Raw genomic sequence first — 25,035 nt, 5'->3', positions numbered from 1 at the left:
TACAGACAGTATCTATATCGGGGAAGTTACAAAATTAAAACTGTGCAGAATAGCGACTTACGAATAAATGCACAAGACATGCTGTATAAAGTCCAGTTTGACATCTGCACCCACTTGACGTTGCGTAGTGTGATGCTGGCTTTAGACACACGGCCTGCTCTTCAATTCCAACAGAAGAACAACTGAAAGAGAACTCCGTCCACCCAAGATAAAAAAAAAACATGTCCATACAGTTCTCAGTATTTTGGAAGAGTGCGGACGCAATGACTAAAACTGTTAAGTTTGACTTTGGTTGGGCAAATTTTGAGGGGGATAGACTGGGATAAGCTTTTAAGTGTGGACACAGTCGAGGAGCAATGGAGCAGGTTTACATGTAATGCAGGACAGATATATACTTACATTTGGAATTAGTAGGACATTTTTAATAAAACTCCATGGTGGGTTAATAAGGAGTTAAAAAAGAAACTGTAACGCTGCAACCCAATCAGAAGACAAGTTTCTGAGGGTCACAGCCGTGATTGGTGTCTCATAGCACAACTGCTTCAAGCACAGCTTAACAGTGTAGGTTGACAAAAGCAAGTGTCAGCGTCTGCTGTGAAGAGGAGACTCTGTGCTGCAGGTTTGACAAGGCGAGTGGCAGTAAGAGAGCCATTCTTCAAAGGACAAAACAGGGCCTTGAAATACCAACTGTGGACTACTGCTGACTGGAACAAAGTCTTGTGGACCAATGAATCAAATTTGAAATCTTTGGTTCATCACGCAGAGTGTTTGTACGCCGTCGACTTGGTGAAAGGATGGCTCCTCCGTGTGTGGCACCAACTGGTGACCCTTAGAAACTTGTCTTCTGATTGGGTTGTGACTTTGGGTCTGCCAGATCTCTTTCCTATCAGAGTTTCTTCCAGTTTCCAGTTGCCGTTGGATTGTGTGGGACACCACTGGATGCACTGCCACTTTGATTTTTTTGCAGTTTCTGTAAATGAAAGGCCTACACTTCTAAGAGCTATATAACTCTGTCTCCTTTCATTTGTTAATTGCCATTTTCTTGCCATTATACAGTGTAATATGGTACTTCAGAGGGTGTAGTAACACAGTCTGTTCCAACTCTGCTTTAAGACAGACTAAGGGATTTAAAGTAATCGACAGAAGTTGGAACACCCGTTCAAATTGTGTGCTTCAACTTGCAAGGCTTCATTTCCTTTAATTGCTGCAGAACATCTGTCTGCCTTGAGCACAGGAAAGGTGCTACATAAAAACAAATTATTATAAGGTCAGTAGGAACAAGACAGAATACATGTGTCTAAATAAGAGGGAAGTCAGAGGAATGGCGAGGATGCAGGGAGAAGAGTTTGGTGAAGGTGGATGAGTTTAAATACTTGGGATCAGCAGTACAGAGTAATTGGGATTGTGGAAGAGAGGTGAAAAAGAGAGTGCAGGCAGGGTGGAATGGGTGGAGAAGAGTGTCAGGAGTAATTTGTGACAGACGGGTATCAGTAAGAGTGAAAGGGAAGGTCTACAGGATGGTAGTGAGACCAGCTATGTTATATGGGTTAGAGACGGTGGCATTGAACAGAAAGCAGGAGACAGAGCTGGAGGTGACAGAGTTAAAGATGCTAAGATTTGCACTGGATGTGACAAGGATGGACAGGATTAGAAATGAGAACATTAGAGGGTCAGCTCAAGTTGGGAGACAAAGTCAGAGGGGCGAGATTGCGTTGGTTTGGACATGTGCAGAGGAGAGATGATGGGTATATTGGGAGAAGGATGCTAAGGATAGAGCTGCCAGGGAAGAGGAAAAGAGGAAGGCCTAAGAGAAGGTTTATGGGTGTGGTGAGAGAGGACATGCAGGTGATGGGTGTAACAGAACAAGATGCAGAGGACAGAAAGATATGGAAGACGATGATCCGCATGGCGACCCCTAACAGGAGTAGCCAAAAGAAGAAGAATTAGGTTGTAACCTATTTGTTGTTCCCTGAAGAATTCCCATTTGTAATACTGTATTCTGAAATTTCCCTTTTTTCAGTTTTTGCTAACCTAAACTTTAAATTTGTACCTCTGGCAGTTTACTGCTTAACATTTTACCATTTTAGGTCATTCGTTGCATTTCACCTGATTAAATGTAAAGAAAAACTAGAAAAACTGATGTGTTGTAAAACTTTTGACTGGTAGTTTGTATAAATCCTGGCATGTCACTGCACTGGGGAAATTCAGAAGGACTAGAAAATGGCAAATATTATCCAATTACATAAAAAGAGTGATTGAGCAGATCGAAGCAACTATAGGCCAGTAAGGTTAGCATGCATCACAGGAAAGTTAACGGAAGGAATTATTAAGGATACTATTGAGCAACACCTGGCAAGAACAGGAGTTATAACTGAACAGTCAGCGAGGAGTCAGAAGAGGGAGGTCGTGTTTTACTAACATGCTGGAATTCTATGAGGAGACAACAAAAGTATATGATCAAAGTGGAGCTTATGATATTATTTATCTGGACTTTCAGAAAGCATTTGATAAGGAGCCACATGAAAGGTTGGGCATCAAGCTAAAAGAAGTGGGAGTTCAGGGTGATGTTTTTAGATGGGTGTGAAATTGGCACAGACACAGGAGACAGAGGGTGATGGTGCAAGGAACCTCATTAGAATTGGCCGATGTGAAGAGAAGTGTTCCACAGGGGTGAGTGCTAGGGCTGCTGCTTTTTTTAATATATACAGGGTGGTGCACAAAAAACCGAACCACCTCTGACTCCAATGTCGACGTACGTTTCTTAGCCCGTACATGAAATGAGCAACAGGGCCTGATTCTTTTTGCAGTTTGCAACTGACCCAGTCTTACGCCACTTATTCACTAACTCGTGAATACTGCTCTTTGTTGGTAGGTTTACGTCAGGAAACTTCTATGCGAAAATGTCACATGTTTCCTTAAAAGAACTGGTAGACACATATGCCTCCACTACTCCAATCCTCTGTTGCAGAGAAAACATCTTCCGGATCTCCCACTGGCTCACAGCTTCCTTACTAATGCACAGTTGGGGCTGCTGACCCCATCGCAACAAGGCTCTGCAATCGCGACTGCATCTGCCTGTATAATAACTCGAGCCAGACGGTCGGAGATGGTTTGGTTTTTTGGATTGGTGGTTAATCTTGCATCCGTTAAATCATTACAGAGGGACTTGGCCAGCATACAGGCTTGAGCAGATTTTTGGCAGATGAAGATTAATGTCAGTAAATGTAAAGTTTTACACATAGGAAGTAAAAATATTAGGTTTGAATACACAATGGGGGGTGTGAAAATTAAAAGTACACTTTATGAGAACGATATAGGAGTCATAGTGGACTCTATGCTGTCCACTGCCAGACAGTGTCCAGAAGCCATTAAGAAGAGTAACACAATGTCAGAATATATAGCGCCATGATGTGAGGAGTTCAAGTCCAAGGAGGTTCTGCTCAAGCTTTATAACACACTGGTGAGGCCTCATCTGGAGTACTGTGTGAAGTTTTGGTCTCTAGGATACAAAAAAGAAATAGCAGTTTTGGGAAAAGTTCAGAGAACAGTAACTTGGTTGATTCCAGGGCTACAGGGGATGAATTATGAGGAAAGATTAAAGAGCTGAGCCTTTTCATTTTTAGCAAAAGAGGACTAAGAAGAGACATGACTGAAGTGTTTAAAATTATGAAGGGAATTAGTCCAGTGGTTCCAGACTGTTATTTTAAAATGAGTTAATCAAGAACATGTGGACACATGTTGTAGACAGTAGGACTTTCAAAACTCAAACTGTTTTTGTAGAAGAATTAAGTGAATAGGATGGCAAGCTTTGCTGGGCTGAGTGGCCAGTTCTCTTCTAGAATGTTCTCATGTTCTAACCCATGACAGGATTAGGAGCCAGAGACAAATGGACCTGCACAGTTCACTGTTAACAATTAACATAACATGCATATCTGGAAGGAAATTGACACCAACACACTGAGAACATGCAAACTCCACATAGAAGCCATTTTCTGCTATGCTGTGGGGGATAGAGCACATCCCAAATGCTAGAGGAGCATGGCACTAAAAATCCATGGAGGGGATGCCAGCTCATCATTATTTTTGCAATGTGTGAGGAGGCACACAGTTACAGAGAGAACATGTTAACCCTGGATGGCCCTGTCCAGGTTTGTAGCAGCTCATCACCACACACCGTTCGGCTCCCCAATGTTATCAGCAGAAAGGTCGGTGAGATCTCAACTGGAAGAGTTCTGGCATCAATGTCAATGACCTCTTCACATCTTTACTCATCTTGCATATGAAACTTTTAAGTTGTGAAGGTTGCATGTGTGTCGGCGTTAGTCTCCTCACTTTTGTCCAAGTGTGATATTGAGAAAGTGTAGGTGACTCTTCTCGGTGATATTTCTGTGTTAATCTTAAAATGACACATTTTCCCACATTCACCTACAAGATGCAAAACTCCAGACTTCTTCCACCTCTTGTGAGGTGTGCTGACTTCTTATTTTTAGTAATTCTGCTGTTTCCGGTATCTTGACAGAACGCCTGTGCTGGGGTGAAAATGATGACAAGGAGAACACCAGTGACGGTCTGTTTCCACTCAGTCGTCTGCAGCGCATTGCTGATGCTCATGCCATTCGACAACGCAACAGCTGCACCTTCCAACCAGACCTCTGCAGGTAATCCATGATGGTTAGTCCGGCAAAACAAACCACAATCTTTAAGAAGTATCTAAGTAAGATATGGGGACAGCTTAGCTATTAGCTAACAAACAAGCAACAAATAGTCTCAACTGTCTCCTATCATTTATCATTTTTTTATGTTCTTATTTGTGTTTAAGTCTTGACTGCAGTCATGTTGTACCCCAGAATTACTCATATTCAGCCTATAATGGTCTCAGATTCACGTCCTTCAATCACACCCTCCCCTAACACTGCACAAACTCAGCTAATGAGGTGTTAAAGCCATGACCCTTAGACACATTGATCCCTATGGCCACTCTCACTTGGCCTAAGTGGCCTCAGAGTCTTGAATCTCAGCTACATGGTACCCCAAGAATGCTAAAACTAGGCCATGTGGTTTAGGAGTCATGACACCTAATCATGTTGTACCCTAAGATTGCTCAAACATGACCTATGAGGTGTCAAAACCATAACCGCCAGGCACATTGTATCCTAAGACTACTCAGAATTGGCCCATGTAGTCTCAGAATCATACTAATCATATTGTACACAAGTGTTGCTCAATCACAACCACTGAGGTGTCGGTGTCATGCCCCCCCAATCAAAGTCTTCCCCCAACACTGTTAAAATTCATCCCATGAGGTCTCCTAGTCATGAATCCCAATCACATTGTGCCTATGATGTATATGATTCCCATATACTCTACTGCTTAATCTCATCCCATAAGGTGTCTATGTCTTGACCATTGGTCTCAGTGTACCCCAGGACTGCTCAGTCTCAGTCCCAGACTTAGCCCATATGGTGTCATTATACAGAAATGCTGCTTAAACACATCTCATGAGGTGTTGGCTTCATGATCCCTGGTCAAATTGTATTCTGAGGACTACTGAGACACAACCCATAAAGGCCCAGGAATTGTGACTCCTAATCATGTTGTACACAGGTGCCTAACTTGGTCCATGAGGTATACACGTCATGATCTCCGTCATGATGTGCCCCAGAACTTAGTTATGGCAAATAAGGGGACAGTGTCATGACATAGCAATTAAGGTGTAGACAAGTGCTGCTGGGACACAGACTATGAGGCCTTGGATTCATGAATCTCGATAGGACTGCTTAGACTTGATCGATGAGGTGATGGAGTCATAACTTCCATCATGGTGTGCTACATGACTGCTCAGATATGGCCAGTAAGTGTCAGTTGCATGACTTCTGTCATGTTATGCTGAAGACTTCTCAGACTTGGCCCGTGAGGTGTTAATGTCATAATTTCCATTATGGTGTGCCTCAGGACTGCTCAGATTTGATGTCATGACCTCAATCATGATGTGTCCCAGGACTGCCCAAACATGACCAGAAAGGTTTTGGCACCATGATCTCCATCATGGCATGCCCTAGGACTGCTCAGATTTGGCTAACAAAGTATTAGTGTCATGACTTCCATCATGGTGTACCCAGGACTGCTTAGACTTGGTCAAAGAGGTGTTGATGTCAAGACTCCCATCATGATGTGTCCCAGGACTGCTCAAACATGACCAGAAAGGTTTCCACATCATTATCTCCATCATGGCATGCCCTTGGACTGCTCAGATTTGGTCAACAAGGTGTTAGTGTCATGACTTCCATTATGTTGTGCCCAGGAATGTTCAGACTTGGCCTATGAGACACTGATGTCATGACCTCTGTCACTGGTTTGCCCCAAGGCTGCTCAGACTCAGTCAGTAAGGTCATGACCCTCAATCAAGGTGTCTACAAGGGACACTTGGACTAAGGCCACTAGACTTTGGATTTATGAATTCCTCTAGATCTGCCCAATTGCTGCCCATGGAGTGTCAGCTTAATGGCCTCTACCATGATATGCCCAAAGTCTACTAAGACATAGGGCATAAGGTGCCTTCACATCTACTTTCATTGTAACCAAGTGCTGATCACACTCAGCCTCTAAACACATTCTACCCTAAGACTACTCAGATATGGTCCATGAGGTATCAGTGGACTGCTCTGACTTAACCTCACAGAACCACACACCCTGCAGTTTTCTTTCCTACCGCCCTCTTAAATGGACGGTGATTGTCGCCTGCTCCTTTTGACCATATTGGAGCTTAGTCTTGAAGTTTTAGTGACACAATTAGCCAAGTAAAGATGTTTCCCTAGTGTATATGTGTCTTGGGTTGACTCCTGTCTGGTGGTCTCTGGCCCCTGTGACCCTGAAGAACACTGTGGATACAATGAACACTCACAGCCTCCAGGGCCGTGGTAGTTGCTCTATTGCCTGCCTTGGTCATGACTTTTTATTAGTTTTGATTTTAAATCCAAGAGGCAGAGGTTTTGTGGCCTGCTCTGATCTACTGGGTGATGAACATGTAGTCTTTGTCACAACCAGCAGCCATGTAAAAATAAAAAAATATTAATACAAACAGACGTGCTGCTGAGTCAATGAGAACTTTAGCAGTAACATGAAAACAGGGAGCGCTGCAAGTGGTGTTATAATACATGACAGGCCCAACCACTAACCTGAACAATGTCGCCCACCTGACCCTGACCATGGTTGGCCCCAGCTGCCTACTATGATGGATGGATGGTGAACAGTCCAGGTTGTGTTTGTTTCATTGTTTGCATAGTCATAAGGTTGCAAGTTTTGGGGTTCCAAATTTATTTATTTATTTTGACTTTTTGATTTTATCGTTTCAGCTTCTCAGAGATGCAGCCACCCACCAGTTCCAGAGCATGGGGGCTTTCGTTGTGTGCCATCTCCCTGTAATGGATTTGTCCACAAACGAATAGTGGAATACTTCTGTGAGACAGGAAGGACCATCCAGGGCAACAAATCAGCATTGTGCAAAAATGGAAGGTGGATGCCATCAACTCCTGGCACTTGCAATCCAGGTGACTATGACTTGGGTGAGACTCAATACAGTTTAGGAACGGGGATGTGATGAGCAGCCATATATAACATTCTAGACACACACATAAGGTATCATGGATGCTTCAGTGGCAGAGAGCACCATCTAGTGGTGCATGTGTCCCTGATCTGAATTGGCATTAGATATTGGACTTGTTTGTTCTACCTGTGTGCACATGGCAGGCTTCATTGCCCCACTCTGCCCAAAATTTAGTTTCCGTGTGGGCACCTTGGGAGGCTCCAGCATTGCTACTGGTAGTGCCAACCAATTCCCAGTGAATCAGTCTGAAACTGGATAGAGGATGGAAAAACACAGGTAATGAACATCTAAGTAAGGACAGCTCAGTGTCCCAAAGGGCCACCACACCTTTACCAGGCCCAGCAGCTCCATTTCACTTCGAGGTTTCAGGCTACCACGTACTGTACCTCTGCTCCAAGTTCCAGAAAACTGGCTATACTGGCCTTACCATGGCAGCACCTATAACTATGTTCCTCTTTCTTGCTTGAGCAATTGGCAAATTCGGAAATGTGCAGTAAAAACAGGAAGTGTTAAAGGGATTTTTTTTTATTACTCTGAGCCGCCCCAATCACCACTTCCTCTACCTGTGTGCAGAAATCTCCTTCAAACTTGCCAGCGCATGCAAAAAAAAGAAAAAAAAAATAGCTGCTTCACTCCAGCGATACAAAAGCAGACTTTCACCTAAGCTGCATCCACATGCTGTCCACACAGTCGGGCGCACATTTCTGAGCAATGCCACCAATGGCTGCTGGGCTCATATTTCTGACAAACATCCATTCCATCCCCCGCAGGTCTGTCATCTGGTCTCCGTTTGTTTTTTTGCTTTAATGTGGTCATGATTTCTTTTTGTAGACCCCAACTATGAAGATAAGAACTCAGAAAGCAACCACCTCCCCACTGTGGCTACAACTGCTGTAGCCGTTTCAGTGTTCCTGTTGACGACCACCGCCTGTATGCTGGTGAAGCCAAAAATCCGAGCCTGCCGCTGTGAAAGGTAGGAGGCCATACTGCTAACTATGATGTGATTTTAAAGCTGCACAGAGTCTTTAATTAATTCTGTTGAGGGATCAAAACTTTCTAAGCCTGACCCATTAAGAGAAACTCCAAATGAGATCTACGTTTCAACATAATCCCCTTCCACAACCTTCTATACTAGTTAGAACTTTCACAAAGCTTTCTGTTTCCTTCAGCCTGTTATTGTCTTTTTGGTCAGCCACATGGATTCTTCTTTGCCAGAGACTCCTCTTGTAGTCCCAGTACATTTAAGTTGTCATCAATCTGATTCCACCATCTACTCCTTTGCGGTCTTCATGATCATCTCCCAATAATTTCAGCATCTTCTTTGACATGCATTTTTCATCTGTTCTCCATAATATCTGAGCTATCTCAGTCTATGCTCGCTGACCTTATGCTACTCTTGCTTTGTTTCTAATGTCTTAACTTTTCTCTCAGGCTTATATTACACATCCACCTCAGCATTCTTGTCCCAGCAGTTATTGTTCTTTTCTCATCATTGTCCATGCTGCAAATCCATATAGCAATCACAGGTCAAAACGTGACTTTTCTAAGCCACTCATGCTTGTGCAGCCACTGTTCTGTAGCTTACTTTATGTCTTCATCTTCCTCATGACACATGCCTGGTGGTCTTTTGGACTCGGGAAGAGGCGATAGCTAATGGGATCAGGTCTAGAGATGTTGTGGTCCTGTCATAGAAAAGCTTAAAAAACAATGTATGCCTCAAAATCTGAAAGCCCAACCTGCTATTAGATTGCACACGTGTGCAACAAACTACCAGGATTCACCACCTTTGGCAGCCTAGCCCCAACTCAATAGACAGGCTTTGGGCCTGCTAGGGCCCAAATGGAGCAACAGCTTTTAAAGTCAATACTATCAAAAGCAGAGAAACTTCTGGTCAAATGAAAATAAATATTTAACATTTATTTATTTGAATATTCATAAAAGGCCAAAACAAATCCCAACTAAACCAAATAAACTGAAGCTAGCCAATCCAAGATCAGAATCCAGAAACAATTTGCTATTCTATGAAGTATTCCACAAAATTTAGCGAAAAAGGTGTAGACCTTGAAATTTCCTTAATGAGACCAATACTTTCCAAACATGGTGTGGAATGCAAAAGCAGGCCTCACCTCTGGAGTCTTGGCCCAAACTCAAAAGGCAGGCTTCAGTTTTCATCCAAATAAGACTATGACTTTTAATGTTTAGAAATCTCAAAATATAGTCAATTCTTATTATCCATGGGGTTTACATTTCCTAAAAAACACCATGGAAATGGAAACTGTGGTATCTGGAGCATTGATCCTATGAGAAGAAACGGGTTAGGTTCCGGCAGACCTTATTCACTCTCCCACTTGGACAGAGGCACTGGTGCTGTAAGAATTATGTTTCTGGACTTCTCTAGCGCCTTCAACACCATCCAACCTCTGCTCCTTAGTGACAAGCTGACAGAGATGGGAGTAGATTCATACCTGGTGGCATGGATCGTGGACTATCTTACAAACAGACCTCAGTATGTGCGTCTTGGGAACTGCAGGTCTGACATCGTGGTCAGCAACACAGGAGCGCCGCAGGGGACTGTACTTTCTCCGGTCCTGTTCAGCCTATATACATTGGACTTCCAATACAACTCGGAGTCCTGCCACGTGCAAAAGTTCGCTGATGACACTGCTATCGTGGGCTGCATCAGGAGTGGGCAGGAGGAGGAGTATAGGGACCTAATCAATGACTTTGTTAAATGGTGCGACTCAAACCACCTACACCTGAACACCAGCAAAACCAAGGAGCTGGTGGTGGATTTTAGGAGGACCAGGCCCCTCATGGACCCCGTGATCATCAGAGGTGACTGTGTGCAGGGGGTGCAGACCTATAAATACCTGGGAGTGCAGCTGGATGATAAATTGGACTGGACTGCCAATACTGATGCGCTGTGTAAGAGAGGACAGAGGCGACTATACTTCCTTAGAAGGCTGGCGTCCTTCAACATCTGCAATAAGATGCTGCAGATGTTTTATCAGACGGTTGTGGCAAGTGCCCTCTTCTACGCAATGGTGTGCTGGGGATGCAGCATAGAGAAGAGGGACGCCTCACGCCTGGACAAACTGGTGAGGAAGGCAGGCTCTATTGTAGGCATGGAGCTAGACAGTTTGACATCTGTGGCAGAGCAACGGGAGCTGAACAGGCTCCTATCAATTATGGAGAATCCACTACATCCACTGAACAGGGTCATCTCCAGACAGAGGTGCAGCTTCAGCGACAGACTGCTGTCACTGTTCTGCTCCACTGACAGACTAAGGAGATCGTTCCTCCACCACACTATGCGACTCTTCCGTTCCACCTGGGGGGGTAAACGTTAACATTATATAAAGTTATTGACTGTTATACCTGCCTCGCACTCTCCACCTTGCACTTTTTAACTTGCACTGTGTTTTCATCACTCTTTAATTAATTTTGTTTTTATCAGTATGCTGCTGGAGTATGTGAATTTCCCCTTGGGATTAATAAAGTATCTATCTATCTATCTATCTATCTATCTATCTATCTATCTATCTATCTATCTATCTATCTATCTATCTATCTATCTATCTATCTATCTATCTATCTATCTATCTATCTATCTATCTATCATAATAATTCATTATATCTATCTATCTATCTATCTATCTATCTATCTATCTATCTATCTATCTATCTATCTATCTATCTATCTATCTATCTATCTATCTATCTATCTATCTATCTATCTATCTATCTATCTATCTATCCACAATACACTTTTGTTACCTATTACCATGAATACATCATTTTATGTATTGTAAAGCAGCTAGGCTCAGCACAAACGTGTTTATGCTTAACAGCAAAACACTTAAGCTCTATGTTTCACTGGCAATATTGAAATTTAATATATTTATCTGATAAAAGGCATAAAACACTGAAAACACATGGAATATTATCTGAACGAAGAGATTGTCAGCATAATTTGTGAATTTCCCATTGGGATTAATAAAGTATCTATCTATCTATCTATCTATCTATCTATCTATCTATCTATCTATCTATCTATCTATCTATCTATCTATCTATCTATCTATCTATCTATCTATCTATCTATCTATCTATCTATCTATCTATCTATCTATCTAATAGAAGCTGTGCAAATGAAATCCTTAAACTGTGTTTCTGAAGCAGCCAGAAGCCAAAACTGGAGGAACGGACGAAACACTTTGTGGCTATTCTGGCTGGCAAACAACGAGTAGGCAGGACTCATGGGGTTGGGCATGAGGAGCTGGGGTTGGGGGGTCATGCGGGATTCAGGCTTGTTAAGTCAAGTTTCACTGCAAGCGACCAGGGCAGGGCTGATCTGAGGACCTCACTGAACTATCTAATAAGTGGTAGTAATGGCTGGTCTGTACAAAGTGCATGAACTAGATCAGTGTGAGTTTATCTCCTGCACTTACTTGTTTGTGGGGAACAATTACATGCATGCATGGAGTGGTGGTTCTGAGGCTAAGGATCTGTGGTTCAAATCCAGAAGGGATCCTACTCCGTTGTGCCCTTGAGCACAACTTTTGTCCAGGGGCACTGTACAATGGCTGATCCTGCGCTCTGACCCCAAAGGTCATGCAAAACGACAATTTCCCCTTCAGGGATTAACAAAATATATCAAATCAAATAAAAAAAATCACAAATGAGGTTCAGCGGCTTACCCACACCTCTCTGCACTGTTTAGATATACGTTAATCCTTTCAGCTTGATGCACATGACATCACAAACCTGAGCACAAGCACAAATAGCCCAGAGTAGACTGCAGATATCACAAAATGGGTTACACTTTTATTGCAGCAGATCATTAAATCTGGGAGAATGGAATCCATGTATAGTAAGGATTTATTGTATATTAGAAATTTCATTTAAAAGGAGAGAATAACTGTGAACCTCTATAAGGCCTCCTGCATAAAATTTGCTTACGCTTGGAAACGTGCATAAGTGATTTCTTACGCAAAAGTTGGGACATTTAAAACACAACTTACTGTGGAAATTGACTTAAAGTTACGGCGAGTATTGACCATCCATAAGTCCTTTGCAGGCTTTTCCGGTTTTGGAATTTTAGTGATTTAGGTGACAGGACAATCTAATTTCGTTGTGTATTTCAATGGTGCGTCAGTCACATTCTGATATCCATCCGTCCCTCCATCTTCTAAACCCAATTGTTCTAAACTTGTAACAGAGCAGGGATTGTGTAATTTCTGTCTGATGGTCTCTGTAATGGAGGCTCCAATTCAGCACACAACTCCAACACTGCAAAAAATGGAATCTAAAACTAATCCTCGTTTAATCCATGATCAAATCCTTAAACCACTAATACAGAACACTAATACCAGAAAAAGCAACACTACTCCCTAAACATGTTTCATTTAGTTAATTACTAATAGCTATTGACATAATCACCACCCTAGAATATGTCTTCCAGGCTTAGGCTCAAAACATTTTGATTTTCTTTAATACCTGATGGCCATGTTTTGCACATCTCTGCTCACTCATCTTCTTCTTCTTCACTTTCTCCCTGTACAGGAGATTTTCAGACCAGCAGAGCCTCATGTTTAATGGCTCTCCAGTCTTGCTGCCCAGCTATGAGGTTGCCGTATTTGGAGAGGGGGCGGGTTCAGCCTGCTCAAACCCCACCCACCACCTACAGAGAAATCTTCTGGAATCGACTGCATTGGGCCCACCATCCAATCAGAGCCTGGATGTGCCTCCTCCTCCTCCTTATGAAGCCATCGCGTCACACCCCATCCACGAGCAAGGCAGCAGCATCCCAATTTCTGCTGCCAATGAGAAGGACACCTAAAAGGCTGCAGGACTGAGACACCTGCCTGCTTCTTGACTTTGGAACACCACCATCTTTATGAAATTTGCTTTTGGAAAGAATTGCATGGAGTTTAAACACTGTGATCTCTGACGTTAAGTTGGGACTGTAAAGATCACATTTTTAGTGTCAGGAAGGGATCTGGAAAAGTTCTGGATTTGCTTGTTATCTGGCTATTGGAGTGGAGGAAAACTAACGAAACCAAAGTAAAACAATAAGGAGTAAATAAGGGATCTGAACGCGTCTAGTTTTTAAAAGACAATCCAGGTCATTGAGGTCTGAAAATTCTGATTCAGCAAGAGAATGAGTCAACTAACCCATGGACTCCTAGCAGATGTTAAGAAGGTGTGCATTTGGGATGGAAACCAACGAGAACTTCTTCACATTAAGGAAGCAGGAATCTGAAATGAGTTACTGAGACATGGGCTCTAGCAGACAGATTGGAACATCTTTGCATTTACTAAACCAAATGCACTTGGCTTTTGGGAAAACCTTGTAAATTCTTTTTTGTCAAAGAAGAAACCAAAGGCAAAGGACTTGCTATAGTGGAAGAAGACCAGGCAGCTGGTCACTTTCTGCCAAAAAACATAAATAGGGAGCAGAAGAACAAGACTATGTGAGGTTGGAAAGAATGACCAATAGCTTGTGTCACCAGTAAATGTCCACACTCTTAACTGGGAGAGTGCGGTAAGTTGTTGAGAATACTCAGCTCTGGTAGAACACTCTGGAAGGTGATCACCAGCACTTGTGACTTTAGACCCTGCCCTTTCCAACATACTGCCTCATCACAATAAATTCACGGCCTAGGAAACTTTATAATCCAAAGTTTGCTACCGCTTTATTTCTGACATGATGCAGCAGTATGAAAGGCACTATACAATGCATTGGGAATGCAGGAGTTCTTTTCTATGCATGCTGTTCACTCTGTTGTTTATTCTGCTGTGGCGTGAAACTACAGGGCACAGAAACCACTTAAGTATGGAGGGAGTTTATGACTTTGGAGAAAAAGCACTTTATTTAGATTGGAGCTATTGCAGTGCAATTTAGGTCATGGCTAAACATATATACTGTACATTTGAACATATATGAGTGCAATGAATGTATATTTAGAGATGGCTAGTGCCTTCTGGCTTTGAGGTTTTGATAAAGAACTACAATTTAAATTGGTATCGGTGACTTTTGGGATACCCAGAAGATCATTTGTGACCTGTAAAGTTCTGGCTCATGCACGTCACTTACTGGTTCTGATGGCTGTGGAAGTATCGGAATCAAAACAGAAAGAACAGAATTCCTCAACATTTATGCAACTAGCAATAAATCAATCAATCTAGCAAACAGGCTAATTAATTACTCAGTCAATTAAGCCCAAGAATGAATCGAATGACTACGGCCTTATTGGACGCCCAGGTGATTGTTGGTGATCTCAATTCTGGCTCAGGTGCCTTTCACAAAACACCACACAAGTAAGAATTTCAGTGTACGCTGCTCATCTTTGACTACTGCTGCGTGCTCTGTCACCATGTGGTGTCCAGACGCGGGGAAATTTACTGATTCCCGGAGCACGTCAGATTACACGACTGGCTATCATAGGGGACATCAGATTAGTCAACTGTAGTCAAATGTGTCTTGAATACATTCCTTTGAAGTTAAAAGTTAATCAATTAACCCCAATTATGCACTCAATCTTTCAGGATAATCAGTTTATTAATTGAGGTTAATTCATTATTTCAATTCTTGTTTGATTTGATTGTTAATCCATCAAGTATGCCTCTTACAGAGGATGAAAATAAATAATTGAACTGTTGCTAATCACTTATCCCTGGAGTGTCCAACTCTGATCCTGGAAGGCTGTGGCGGCTGCAGGTTTTCCTTTCTGCCACATTTTGTTTTCTTTATCTGTGACCAATTTCTGCTGTCAGTTGACTTTTTTCTCTTCATTTAAATAGCCTTCTTTTTTAAAGACTCACTCCTCTGAATTTTTTCCTTAAATGGCAGCCAAATCAAATGGGATGTGATCCAACAGATGACATGCTAATTTGGGGTCTCAAACTCCAATGCTGATTGTTATTACTATTTAATTATTTAATTCAATGGCTTGTTGGTGCTGTCATTCTTCCACAGCAGACACGTTCAAAACTATTGATTTTCTTTTTTCTAAATGTTTTGTGGACCCGAGCAGATCAGCATTCAGCATGACACCTTCACCTTTTATTTTGAGATATTGTATAATGAACACTGGTTAGCTGGTCATGCACTGGTCGCTTTTGCATCTCATTATTGTTTGGTTGCTAATTAAGTAAAAAAGAAACAAGGAGTCTGGAGTCTTAAATGGCAAGTCATTTAAAATGAAAACGCAAAGTTAATTAGCAAAAGTGGGCAGTAATTAAGTAAAGGTTTAAAACAGGGGTCCTCAATCATGGTTCTAGAGGGCCGCAGTGACTGCAGGTTTTTGCTCCAACCCAATTGCTTAATAAAAAGCACTTATTGCTCAAGTAACACTTCTGCTTCATTTTAGTTGTCTCTTTCGTTAAGATATTGAACCTTTATTGCTGTATTCTTGTTTTTTAATTGTTCCTAATTAGTAATAACAGGCAAATGACAGAAGAGACCAGCAGTTCTCCATTTACCTTGTTTCCATTTACACTTGTGCGTATTTATCATGCACAATTGGGTTTAATTAAATACTTGGAAGGAAAGTGAAGAGAAAAAAGTGAAGGACTGAGAAGTACTCATCCATTTTAGCCTTCAAATCATTTGGATGATATCCTCAGAAATGGGAAGAAAATCTCGGATATGAGAATTACCTGATACAGCAGAGTTAAAGCACTAACAATCCATGAAATTAAATTATTGGCAAGAAATGCTTTCTAATTAAACAACCAGATTAGAACAAAAACCTGCACCCATTGCGGCCCTCCAGGACTGTGATTGAGGACCCCTGGTTTAAAATAGAGATCTGCAGTCACGGAGATACTCCAGGATTGGAGCTGGACACCCCTGACTTATGGGATACCTGGCGAATCGTTAGTGATGACCCACAACATTTAAAAGGCCTCCATCCACATTATCACTTACTGGTTGAGTTGGCATCTGGAACTATTGGAGTCAAAAATGAATATATGAGGTAATTAGTAAGCTCACCCAATAACTAAATAGATTGATTAATTAATTAGGATTAGCAAGTTTCATTGAGTGATTAATTCCTGAAGTTAATGAGCATTTTTATTGACTAATTGTTTTACCTCCTTAGAGGAGATATAAAACTATGAATAGTGGCGCTGGTGATTTATGGGATACTCTGAGGACTAAGGTGGCATCACATTACGTAACTTCCAGTCGGTTAGGATGCCAAACTTGACGCCTCCACACCTAACTAATCATAGGGGCTGTCCAATTTGAGGGCTCCATGATGACTTTCCAGCATATTTCCAAAGTAGCGCCAACTAATCCCTTTTAGTGACAACCAATAATGTGCTGCCTCAGAGGTGGCCTTGGGGGTGTGCGGGGCCTCGGGCTGACCAATCCCACGATCCCACGTGGGGCCGGTTACGTCAAATGCTGTTACCGGTATGTGTGGACTGTATAAACTTGTGCACAAATTTAATAAAAATACTGTTAACATACACCGGATTTTCTGATTAAAGTATTCAGTTAATTTTTGCAAGATAAAACTAAGACTTTATCAAAATATAACAATATAATGTATTAAAAAAGTGCAATTCATAATTCATGACAATACCACAACAGTGCAAAATGTGATGCGGTGTCATGCGGAAATTAGCAGGGCCTCTTCTAGAATATCACCCAAATTGCAAGTATACTCTCAGTCTCGATATGCTGGATGTCATAGTCATAACTGACATTGATGTCATGTCAGCCAGTTATCATTACATGTTTTCATGCATTAATATTTGGACATGTCTATGGCCTACAAATAAAATGTGAGTTTCAGTGTTTCGATGGGAAGTGTTAAATTAACATAGAGGTATCATCATGAGATCTCTTACCGGTTTCCAGGTTCAGAGACGAAAATCCACTTTTCTTGCCTTCGTTGATGACATCTTTGTAGTCTAATCTGGATGCAATGTCTTTTTCTATAGATAGGATCGCCAGACCACAAAACATGTCTTGAGACATGGATGATCTATACTGGAGAATCCATCCATCCATCCATTATCCAACCCACTATATCCTAACTACAGGGTCACGGGGGTCTGCTGGAGCCAATCCCAGCCAACACAGGGCGCAAGGCAGGAAACAAACCCCGGGTAGGGTGCCAGCCCACCACAGGGCGCACACACACACACACACAATTTAGGATCGCCAATCCACCTAAGCTGCATGTCTTTGGACTGTGGGAGGAAACCAGAATACCCGGACGAAACTCACGCAGACACAGGGAGAACATGCAAACTTCATGTAGGGAGGACCCGGGAAGCGAACCCGGGTCTCCTAACTGCGAGGCAGCAGCGCTACCCACTGCGCCACCGTGTCGCCCTTATACTGGAGAATATAACTTGACAAATCTGCTCGAACGGGACATGCAGACCTCAAAAGCGGGGCCCTCTTAGGCGCAGGGCCTGGGGCGGTCACCCCACTTGTCACCCCCAAACGCCGCTCTTGTGCTGCCTGATAGAGCAGGTGACCACACAAAAACTTTACAGGTATGGCGAGTTCAGTTGCAATCTCAGTCCTTTCATTTTCTTTCCTCCATAATGTGCAACATCAGACAGAAGAGCCGCTCTTCTATTTGCAAGGACCAAATCACTTGTGTGTCTTCCTCCTGCTCGTTTTATGCATTGTACTTGTGGTCGAGTGCTCATTGGTTGTCAGCTTTGATGCACACAGAGCCTCTCCCAATGAGTAAAGACAAAATGTCAGGGAGAGTCACACACTGATTGAGTATGTCCGACTACACAACAGCCAGTCACACTGGCTTGCTAAGATTATGTCAATGAAATTTGTCACTAAAAATCGGGGAAGTCATGGAATGTGACGGGGCCATTAGGGGTGCCTCAGTTTTGGGTAGTATCCCCTTTTCAAGCCCCCATCAACATGAATGCAGTCAAGGCAGAGAGAAATAAAAAATGAATAAATAGTCAAATGAGTCCACTGAGGTTAGTGATAAATCAACCCCAAGAAATCAGTTCACTAATTGACTGAGTAGTTCATTAATTAACCAATTGCGCTCACTGATTGATTAGTATTAATGAATCATTTCCATTTTCAATTAACTAATCCAGCATTCACTAAAGGGGGAATGGGCCACCCCAAGATACCTTACATTAGTTTAATCTCAGGGAAAATGAATCTCACATGAATGCCTTATAAATGTATTTTGTATTTATTTTACTTGTACAAGAATGGGGAACAAACTGAAGAAGCTTTGTTTTATTGTAAAGATCTAATATATTCAAAATGGACTGAATGTATTTTTGTAAGATCTGAATTTATATTTTTCATGTGCTGTACAGTTTAATACACTCAACTTGAAGACTTGATCTCTGTTTGTTTGTTTTTTTTAGTTTTGTTCTTTCATATAATCTTTTTTTAACCTTCCAGTCATTGCAACCTCATTTCCTCCTAGTGCAAAATGAAACTAAAATGCCGTCCTCCATGACAGGCTTGCACAGGCTGTGCCTTCCCCTTCTTGGGTTTATTTTTGGACCACCTCTCAGCAGTTGTAGCCTGCTGGCTCTGTCAGGATGCATTCAGGCACATTTCCATGTGGTAGACCTGAGAGGAAATGTGGCCTATTGACCACAAGGCTGCCAGTTCAATTCCCATCAGACTTCTTGTAGGACCCTGAGGAAGGCACTGTAACAGGTAAGTCCACTGTAGGGTACTTGTAAAATGTCATGGGGGGAGTATGCACTGGAGAATCGCACTACACTGTGGATTCATAAAGTATTCAGTATTCAGCATGTTTAATTTTAAATGCATACATTTGACATTTTTTGCCCATCTTGTACACCGAATAAGGCATAATGACAACGTGAAAACAGGTTCAGAAAGGTGTGCAAACTCAGTAAAAATCAAAAACTGAAATCTCTCATTCATAGAAGTATTCAGAACCTTAATTCGGTATTTTGTAGAAGCCCATTTGAAAGCAGTTACAGCTTTGAGTCTACTTGGGGTTAAGTCTCTACAAGCTTTGCACAACTGGATTTGGCCAGTTTATCCCATTCTTCCTGACAGATCTTCTCAGGCTCCATTAGACCAGATGAGAAGTGTCTGTAAACACAAGGCTTATCTCACCTGGATAAAGCTGGCAGCACTATGAGGATTATGTGCTTTCACTTCTCAAAGGCCTTCAGTACCAACCAGCCATCCCTGTTAAGGAGTAAAATCAGAAATATGCTGGAAGATGCATGATATCGGACTGTCTCTATGGCAAATTGCAGTTTGTGAGACTTGAGGACTGTGTTTTTGATACGGCTGTGAGGAACACTTGAGCACCACAAGGTCACTCTGTACACAACACACTTTGAATATAACACCAGGTCATGCCATGTGCAGAAGTTCTCAGATGATTCTGCAACTTATGTGGTGTAACGCTAAAGGGAATGAGACAGAGAATAGTCAGGTGGAGAACTTTATAATCTGGTGGATAAAGAACTGTCTGCAATGATTCACCAATAAAACCAAGGAAATGGTTATTGACTTTCACTGCACCAAATAGCCTCTATGTGTTGTCACTATTCAAGCAGAGTATGTAGAGGAGGTCGTTTCCTATAATGGGGTCCACCTTAATGACAGGTTGGACTGGTCTCAGAACAGGCTCTTTAACCTTAGGAGACTGTATTCTTTTAATGTGGGAAGTGACATCCTTCACATCTTCTATAACTCTGTGATGACCGGTGTGACTTTCTACACTGTGGTGTGTTGGGCTGATGACATCACTTCAAGAGAGACCTACTGAATCAACAAGGTAATTGAAAGGGGAAGGAACTGTTACGAAACACACTCTGAACCCCCTGGACGTAGTGAAGGAGAGAAGTAAAAACAAAACTGAGTGCCATTACGAACAATCCTTCACATCCTTTCTCTGACACAACAACACTGAGGACTTTCAGCGAAAGATTTATTCAGCTGAAGTGTGTCAAGAAATGCGACTGTAATACACCTGCACAATGAAACACTGATAATGCCAAATGAGAAGTTTCCTTTCATTTGAATTTTCTTGCTTTCTAGTTATAGTGGTGTGTGCTCATACTATAGTGTGCATGTACTGTATATTGATATATTTATTTATTTATCTACCAGCTTACCAGTTACCCATCTAAGACAGGTTGAAATCTAAATAATCAACACAGTTTCCCGGTTTTAACATTTGCAGTGCAACATGCAATGTGTATTTGTTTGTTATATTTCATTTGGCATACAATTCTTAAAAGCAGTGCTAATGTTTGTGATCCACCATCTATTGAGACAATGGACACCCAGACAGAAACACAGACACTTATCTTTTGGTTATGGAGGATCTATCTATCTATCTAATTAATGAGCTTTGGTAAAAATAAAAAATAACCCTGGGGAAGGTTGTTCTACTTGTCTGTCTATCTATAGTATCTGTCTAAACTGCCATCTTCAGGTCTCTCCGTGATGTTCTATGGGGTTTAAGTCTGGGCTTTGGCTGGGCCACTCAAGAACAATCAGACTTGTCCCAAAGCCACTCCAATGTTGAGCCGGCTGTATGCTTTGGGTCATTGTCATGCTGAAAGGTGAACCACCACCTCAGTCTGAGGTCATGTGCACACTAAATCAGATTTTTTTAAAGGATTTCTCTGTACTTGGGTGCCTTCATCCTTCTCTCAATTCTGCCCAGTCCCTCTGACCCTGCTGCTGAGAAGAACCCCCATAACAAGATGTTGCAACCACCATGCTTCACCATAGAGATGGTATTCAGGAGGGGATGAGCAATGCTTGTTCTTCACCAGATATAGTGCTTGGAGTTCTGTCTAAAGAGTTCAGTCTTAACCTTATCATACCAAAGCATGTTTTTTCTCATGCCATCAGAGTCCTGTAAATCTAGCCACTCCATTATAAACTCTGATTTAAGGACTGCTGATCAGACTTGTCCTTCCAACAGGTTTTCTCATCTCAGCAGAGGACCTGAAGCTCTATTAGAGTGACGGTTGTGTTCTTCCTGACTGAGGCCATCCTTGCTGTGTTTCTCAGTTTGGCTGAACGGTCAGCTCTAGCAAGAGTTGTGATGGTTCCAAACTTCTTCCCTTTCACAATTTCCAATGCCACTATGCCCCCTGAAAACACTGAAAGCTTTACATGTGGCTTTATATCCCTGTGCTTATTTATGCTTCACCGCAGTCTGGACTTCATGGCTTGGTGTCTGTTCTGACACTCAGTGTGAATTGTGGACCTTCTATACACAGATGTGTGACTTTCTAAATGACGTCCAATCAGTTCAGTTTGCCACAGGTGGTCTCCAATCAAGTTCTGGACACAACCCAAGGAGACTTAAAGCAAACAGTATGCACTGGACCATAATCTGGAGTGCCAAAGCAAATAGTCTGAATACTTATATGAATGAGAGATTTCAGTTTTTAATAAATTTGTAAATCCTTCTGAAAACAGGTTTTCATTTTGTCATTATGGGTTTACTGAGACTACAGTAGATTGATAGGCAAAAGTGGCAAATGTATTAACTGAAAATGAAATCTACAATACCATAAAAGCGTACAGAAAGTGAAGGGGTCTGGACACTTTCTGAATCCACTGAACATAAAATTCTTGAAATTTGAAATGAAGCCGATTGACTCAATATGTCACCCTCGGCATGCCACTTAAAAGTCCGCCGCTCAGTTGTGAAAATATGCAAATAGCTGTAACCCACACAAAGCCGCCCGTGCAGTCCTACACGCTGCCCTGAGCAGACATGAAACCCCTCTGAGCTCAGATTGTCAAAGCTGAGTGGAAAGTGTTGTGATACTTATGATAGTAGGTAGGCCCAAAATCTTAACGTGCATCACAGGCTAAGTGGGAGTTCAGGGCACTGTCTGTGGGTGGGTACAAAATGGGCTCAGACATAAGATGCCAAGGGTTGGGGTGAGGGAAACTTTTTCAGAATTAGGTGATGTCCCTCAGAGATCGGTTCTGGTGACCACTGCTCTTTTTATTAAACATACATGATCTGCACAAGAATATAATCAATAAGATAGATAGATGGTTCATATTGCGTATTTTAGATAATGCAGAATCATCTAAAGTGCTATAGAGAGACTTAGACAGCATGCAGGCTTGGGCAGATTTGTGTCAGATGAAATTTAATGTAAGTAAATGTAAAGCGTTACATGTAGGAAGTAGAAATGTTAGTTTTGAAAACTCAGCAGGAAGTGTGAAACTTGAAAGTGCCCCTTATGAGAAAGATTTAGGAGTTGTGGGCTCATCACTATCTACATCCAGTCCAAAAAGGCTAATAGGATGTTAGGTTGTCTATCATGATGTGTGGAGTACAGATCAAGGGAGTTTAGGCTTAATAACGCACTAGTGAGGCTTTGTCTGGAGTACTGCGTGCAGTTTTGGTCTCCATACTCCAAAAAAAAAGACATGGCAGTGCTAGAGAAAGTCCAGAGATGAGCGACTAGGCTGATTTCAGGACTAAGAGGTCTGAGCTATGAGGAGTGGAACATTTTCAGTTAAAGCAAATGGAGATTATGAATGGACATTACTGAAGTGTTTAATATTATGAAAGGAATTAGCACAGTGGATCCATGCTGTTACTTTGAAATAAATTCTGCAACAAGAAGCCAGGGACACAGTTGGAAACTTAAGGGCAGATGTCGCACAAATGCTAAAGTGTCAACCATGGACACAAGTACTGTGATGGACAGTTGGATTTTATGGACTTTCAAATCTCGACTTGATTTTATTAAGGACAATCTCTGTGAGTAGAAAGAAAGGAGTAGTGCTCCCTACAGATAGGCACTATGAAGAGTCTGCCCTTGGGCTTCAGACTGCTAGGTGGCCTGTTCAATCCCCATTTCCCTCCATGCTGTGTAGCACTGTATCACCTTGGCTGCTTGTTTTTTAATTGTAGGAATAGTCAAATAATTGTATGGCATCTGTAAGGCAACATATGCTGCTGCTCAGTTTGGAAAGCTGCTATATGTGGCTCCGTGCAGCAGGGAGGACTAGCTCCTTAGGTGGGCCAAGTTCAAACACTGGGAACTGCACTGCGGACAGGGTGTTCTACTTACAGTGCCACCTCAATGCCACAACAGCGACAAATTAACCACAACATGAACACAAATCAATCATGACAAAAATAAAATGTTTATACTTACTTTGTTTAAAATAATCTTTCAGCATATGAATGCACCATCAGGCTCTGTTAGGAGACCTCCAGTAAAAGTCAACAGAGGCGAATGCAGAAGACAGCTGAGGTGCTCTCCTTGCTCTGGCTGTTGTCTTCTCCAGATGCTGTGGGAATCTGCAGTTGTTTGGAGTGTGGAAGGTAATGGAGAGCAGAAATTCCAAAGTCCCAGGGTTGAGCAGATCAGCTGCATGTCCGGAGTCTGACATTTGCGGTCTCTCACAACGTGTTGCCACACCCACCACATGGCAAACCACCCGGATTCAGATCCAAGTGCAGCCATGCAATGGGTGACACCTCAGCACCCTACTGAACAGTATGAGTTTTTTTTATGGTGGCTGGAGTGCTAATCCTACCAGCAACCCTTGAGTTTTACCTGCAAATTGGAGGACCTGCTTGAAGGGCTGGATGCAGATTAATGTCATAGGCAGAATGAAGCAATTGCAGGTTAAGGGCCTTGATCAGGGACCCAACTTAGTAGAGTCTCTTCTGGCTTTTCCAATTGCCAGCACAGATCACTAGCCTCAAGCCATCACTTTGACTACTGGCTTTAATCAGCGCATCCTCAAAAACATGCCAGTGTGTTTGTTACATTAGGATAATATTGTTTTGAAACAACAAACTTTCTGGCTGTTGAAGGCAGCAGGGGGCGGTAGCTCCCTGGTTGGAATAAGTTCTTTTGTAATTGCGGCATGTTACATAACCCTAAACTATATAGATATGATATTAAAAGGCGATACCCCTCCCTTAGTGATACAGTGGTAAGAAATCACATAAGAGAAATAACTGACAGTTTATGTGACATAACAGATGAAGAAGTCATGTCAAGACCATTACCGAAGTGGTAGTTCGATGTATACAGTCTGCCATTTTTGTCGCTGCACTGGAAGGATTTTCCGGATCGGATGACGTTATCTCCCATCCATCCGTCGGCTTCAAAGGTGTGCCGGGCAATGTTCCAAGGCTTTATACTCTTTCTCCATGTGCAGGCCCCCCTCTTAGGTAAATCATGCCATTCCAAACAAGGAAAAGAAGATCCAATGTCATGCTGACTCTGACACACAGAAATAGTACAATGCCCATTTTGCAGTTGTCCCTTTGTCTTCTAATGCTTGCCTAGCAGTTTTAAATGATGAGCCCCTGTGGGATAAATCTGGCCTTGTGTTAGCTGTACATGTGAGTGGATTTATAAAATATTTTTTGTACAGAGCACAATGACATATTAAACTTATGTACTTA

The 25,035-nt window shown here is 42.2% G+C and overlaps 1 protein-coding gene across 1 annotated transcript in view; it reads left to right on the top strand.

Annotated features, from left to right (window-relative positions):
* The window catches only part of zgc:152863 (uncharacterized protein LOC562658 homolog), a 33,305-nt gene extending 14,341 nt beyond the window's left edge, over positions 1-18,964 (top strand). Inside the window, exons 2-5 of the mRNA XM_028797213.2 lie at positions 4,520-4,658; positions 7,353-7,547; positions 8,435-8,576; positions 13,169-18,964. Of these exons, the coding sequence (XP_028653046.1) occupies positions 4,541-4,658; positions 7,353-7,547; positions 8,435-8,576; positions 13,169-13,445 (732 nt within the window). The 5' untranslated portion in view covers positions 4,520-4,540 and the 3' untranslated portion in view covers positions 13,446-18,964. The remainder of the gene's footprint in view (positions 1-4,519; positions 4,659-7,352; positions 7,548-8,434; positions 8,577-13,168) is intronic.
* The last annotated feature ends 6,071 nt before the right edge of the window (positions 18,965-25,035 follow it).

This window comes from Erpetoichthys calabaricus, chromosome 1 (genome assembly GCF_900747795.2).
Source record: "Erpetoichthys calabaricus chromosome 1, fErpCal1.3, whole genome shotgun sequence".
Taxonomy (NCBI): Eukaryota; Metazoa; Chordata; class Cladistia; order Polypteriformes; family Polypteridae; genus Erpetoichthys; species Erpetoichthys calabaricus.
This window is presented reverse-complemented; position numbering and strand designations above follow the sequence as displayed.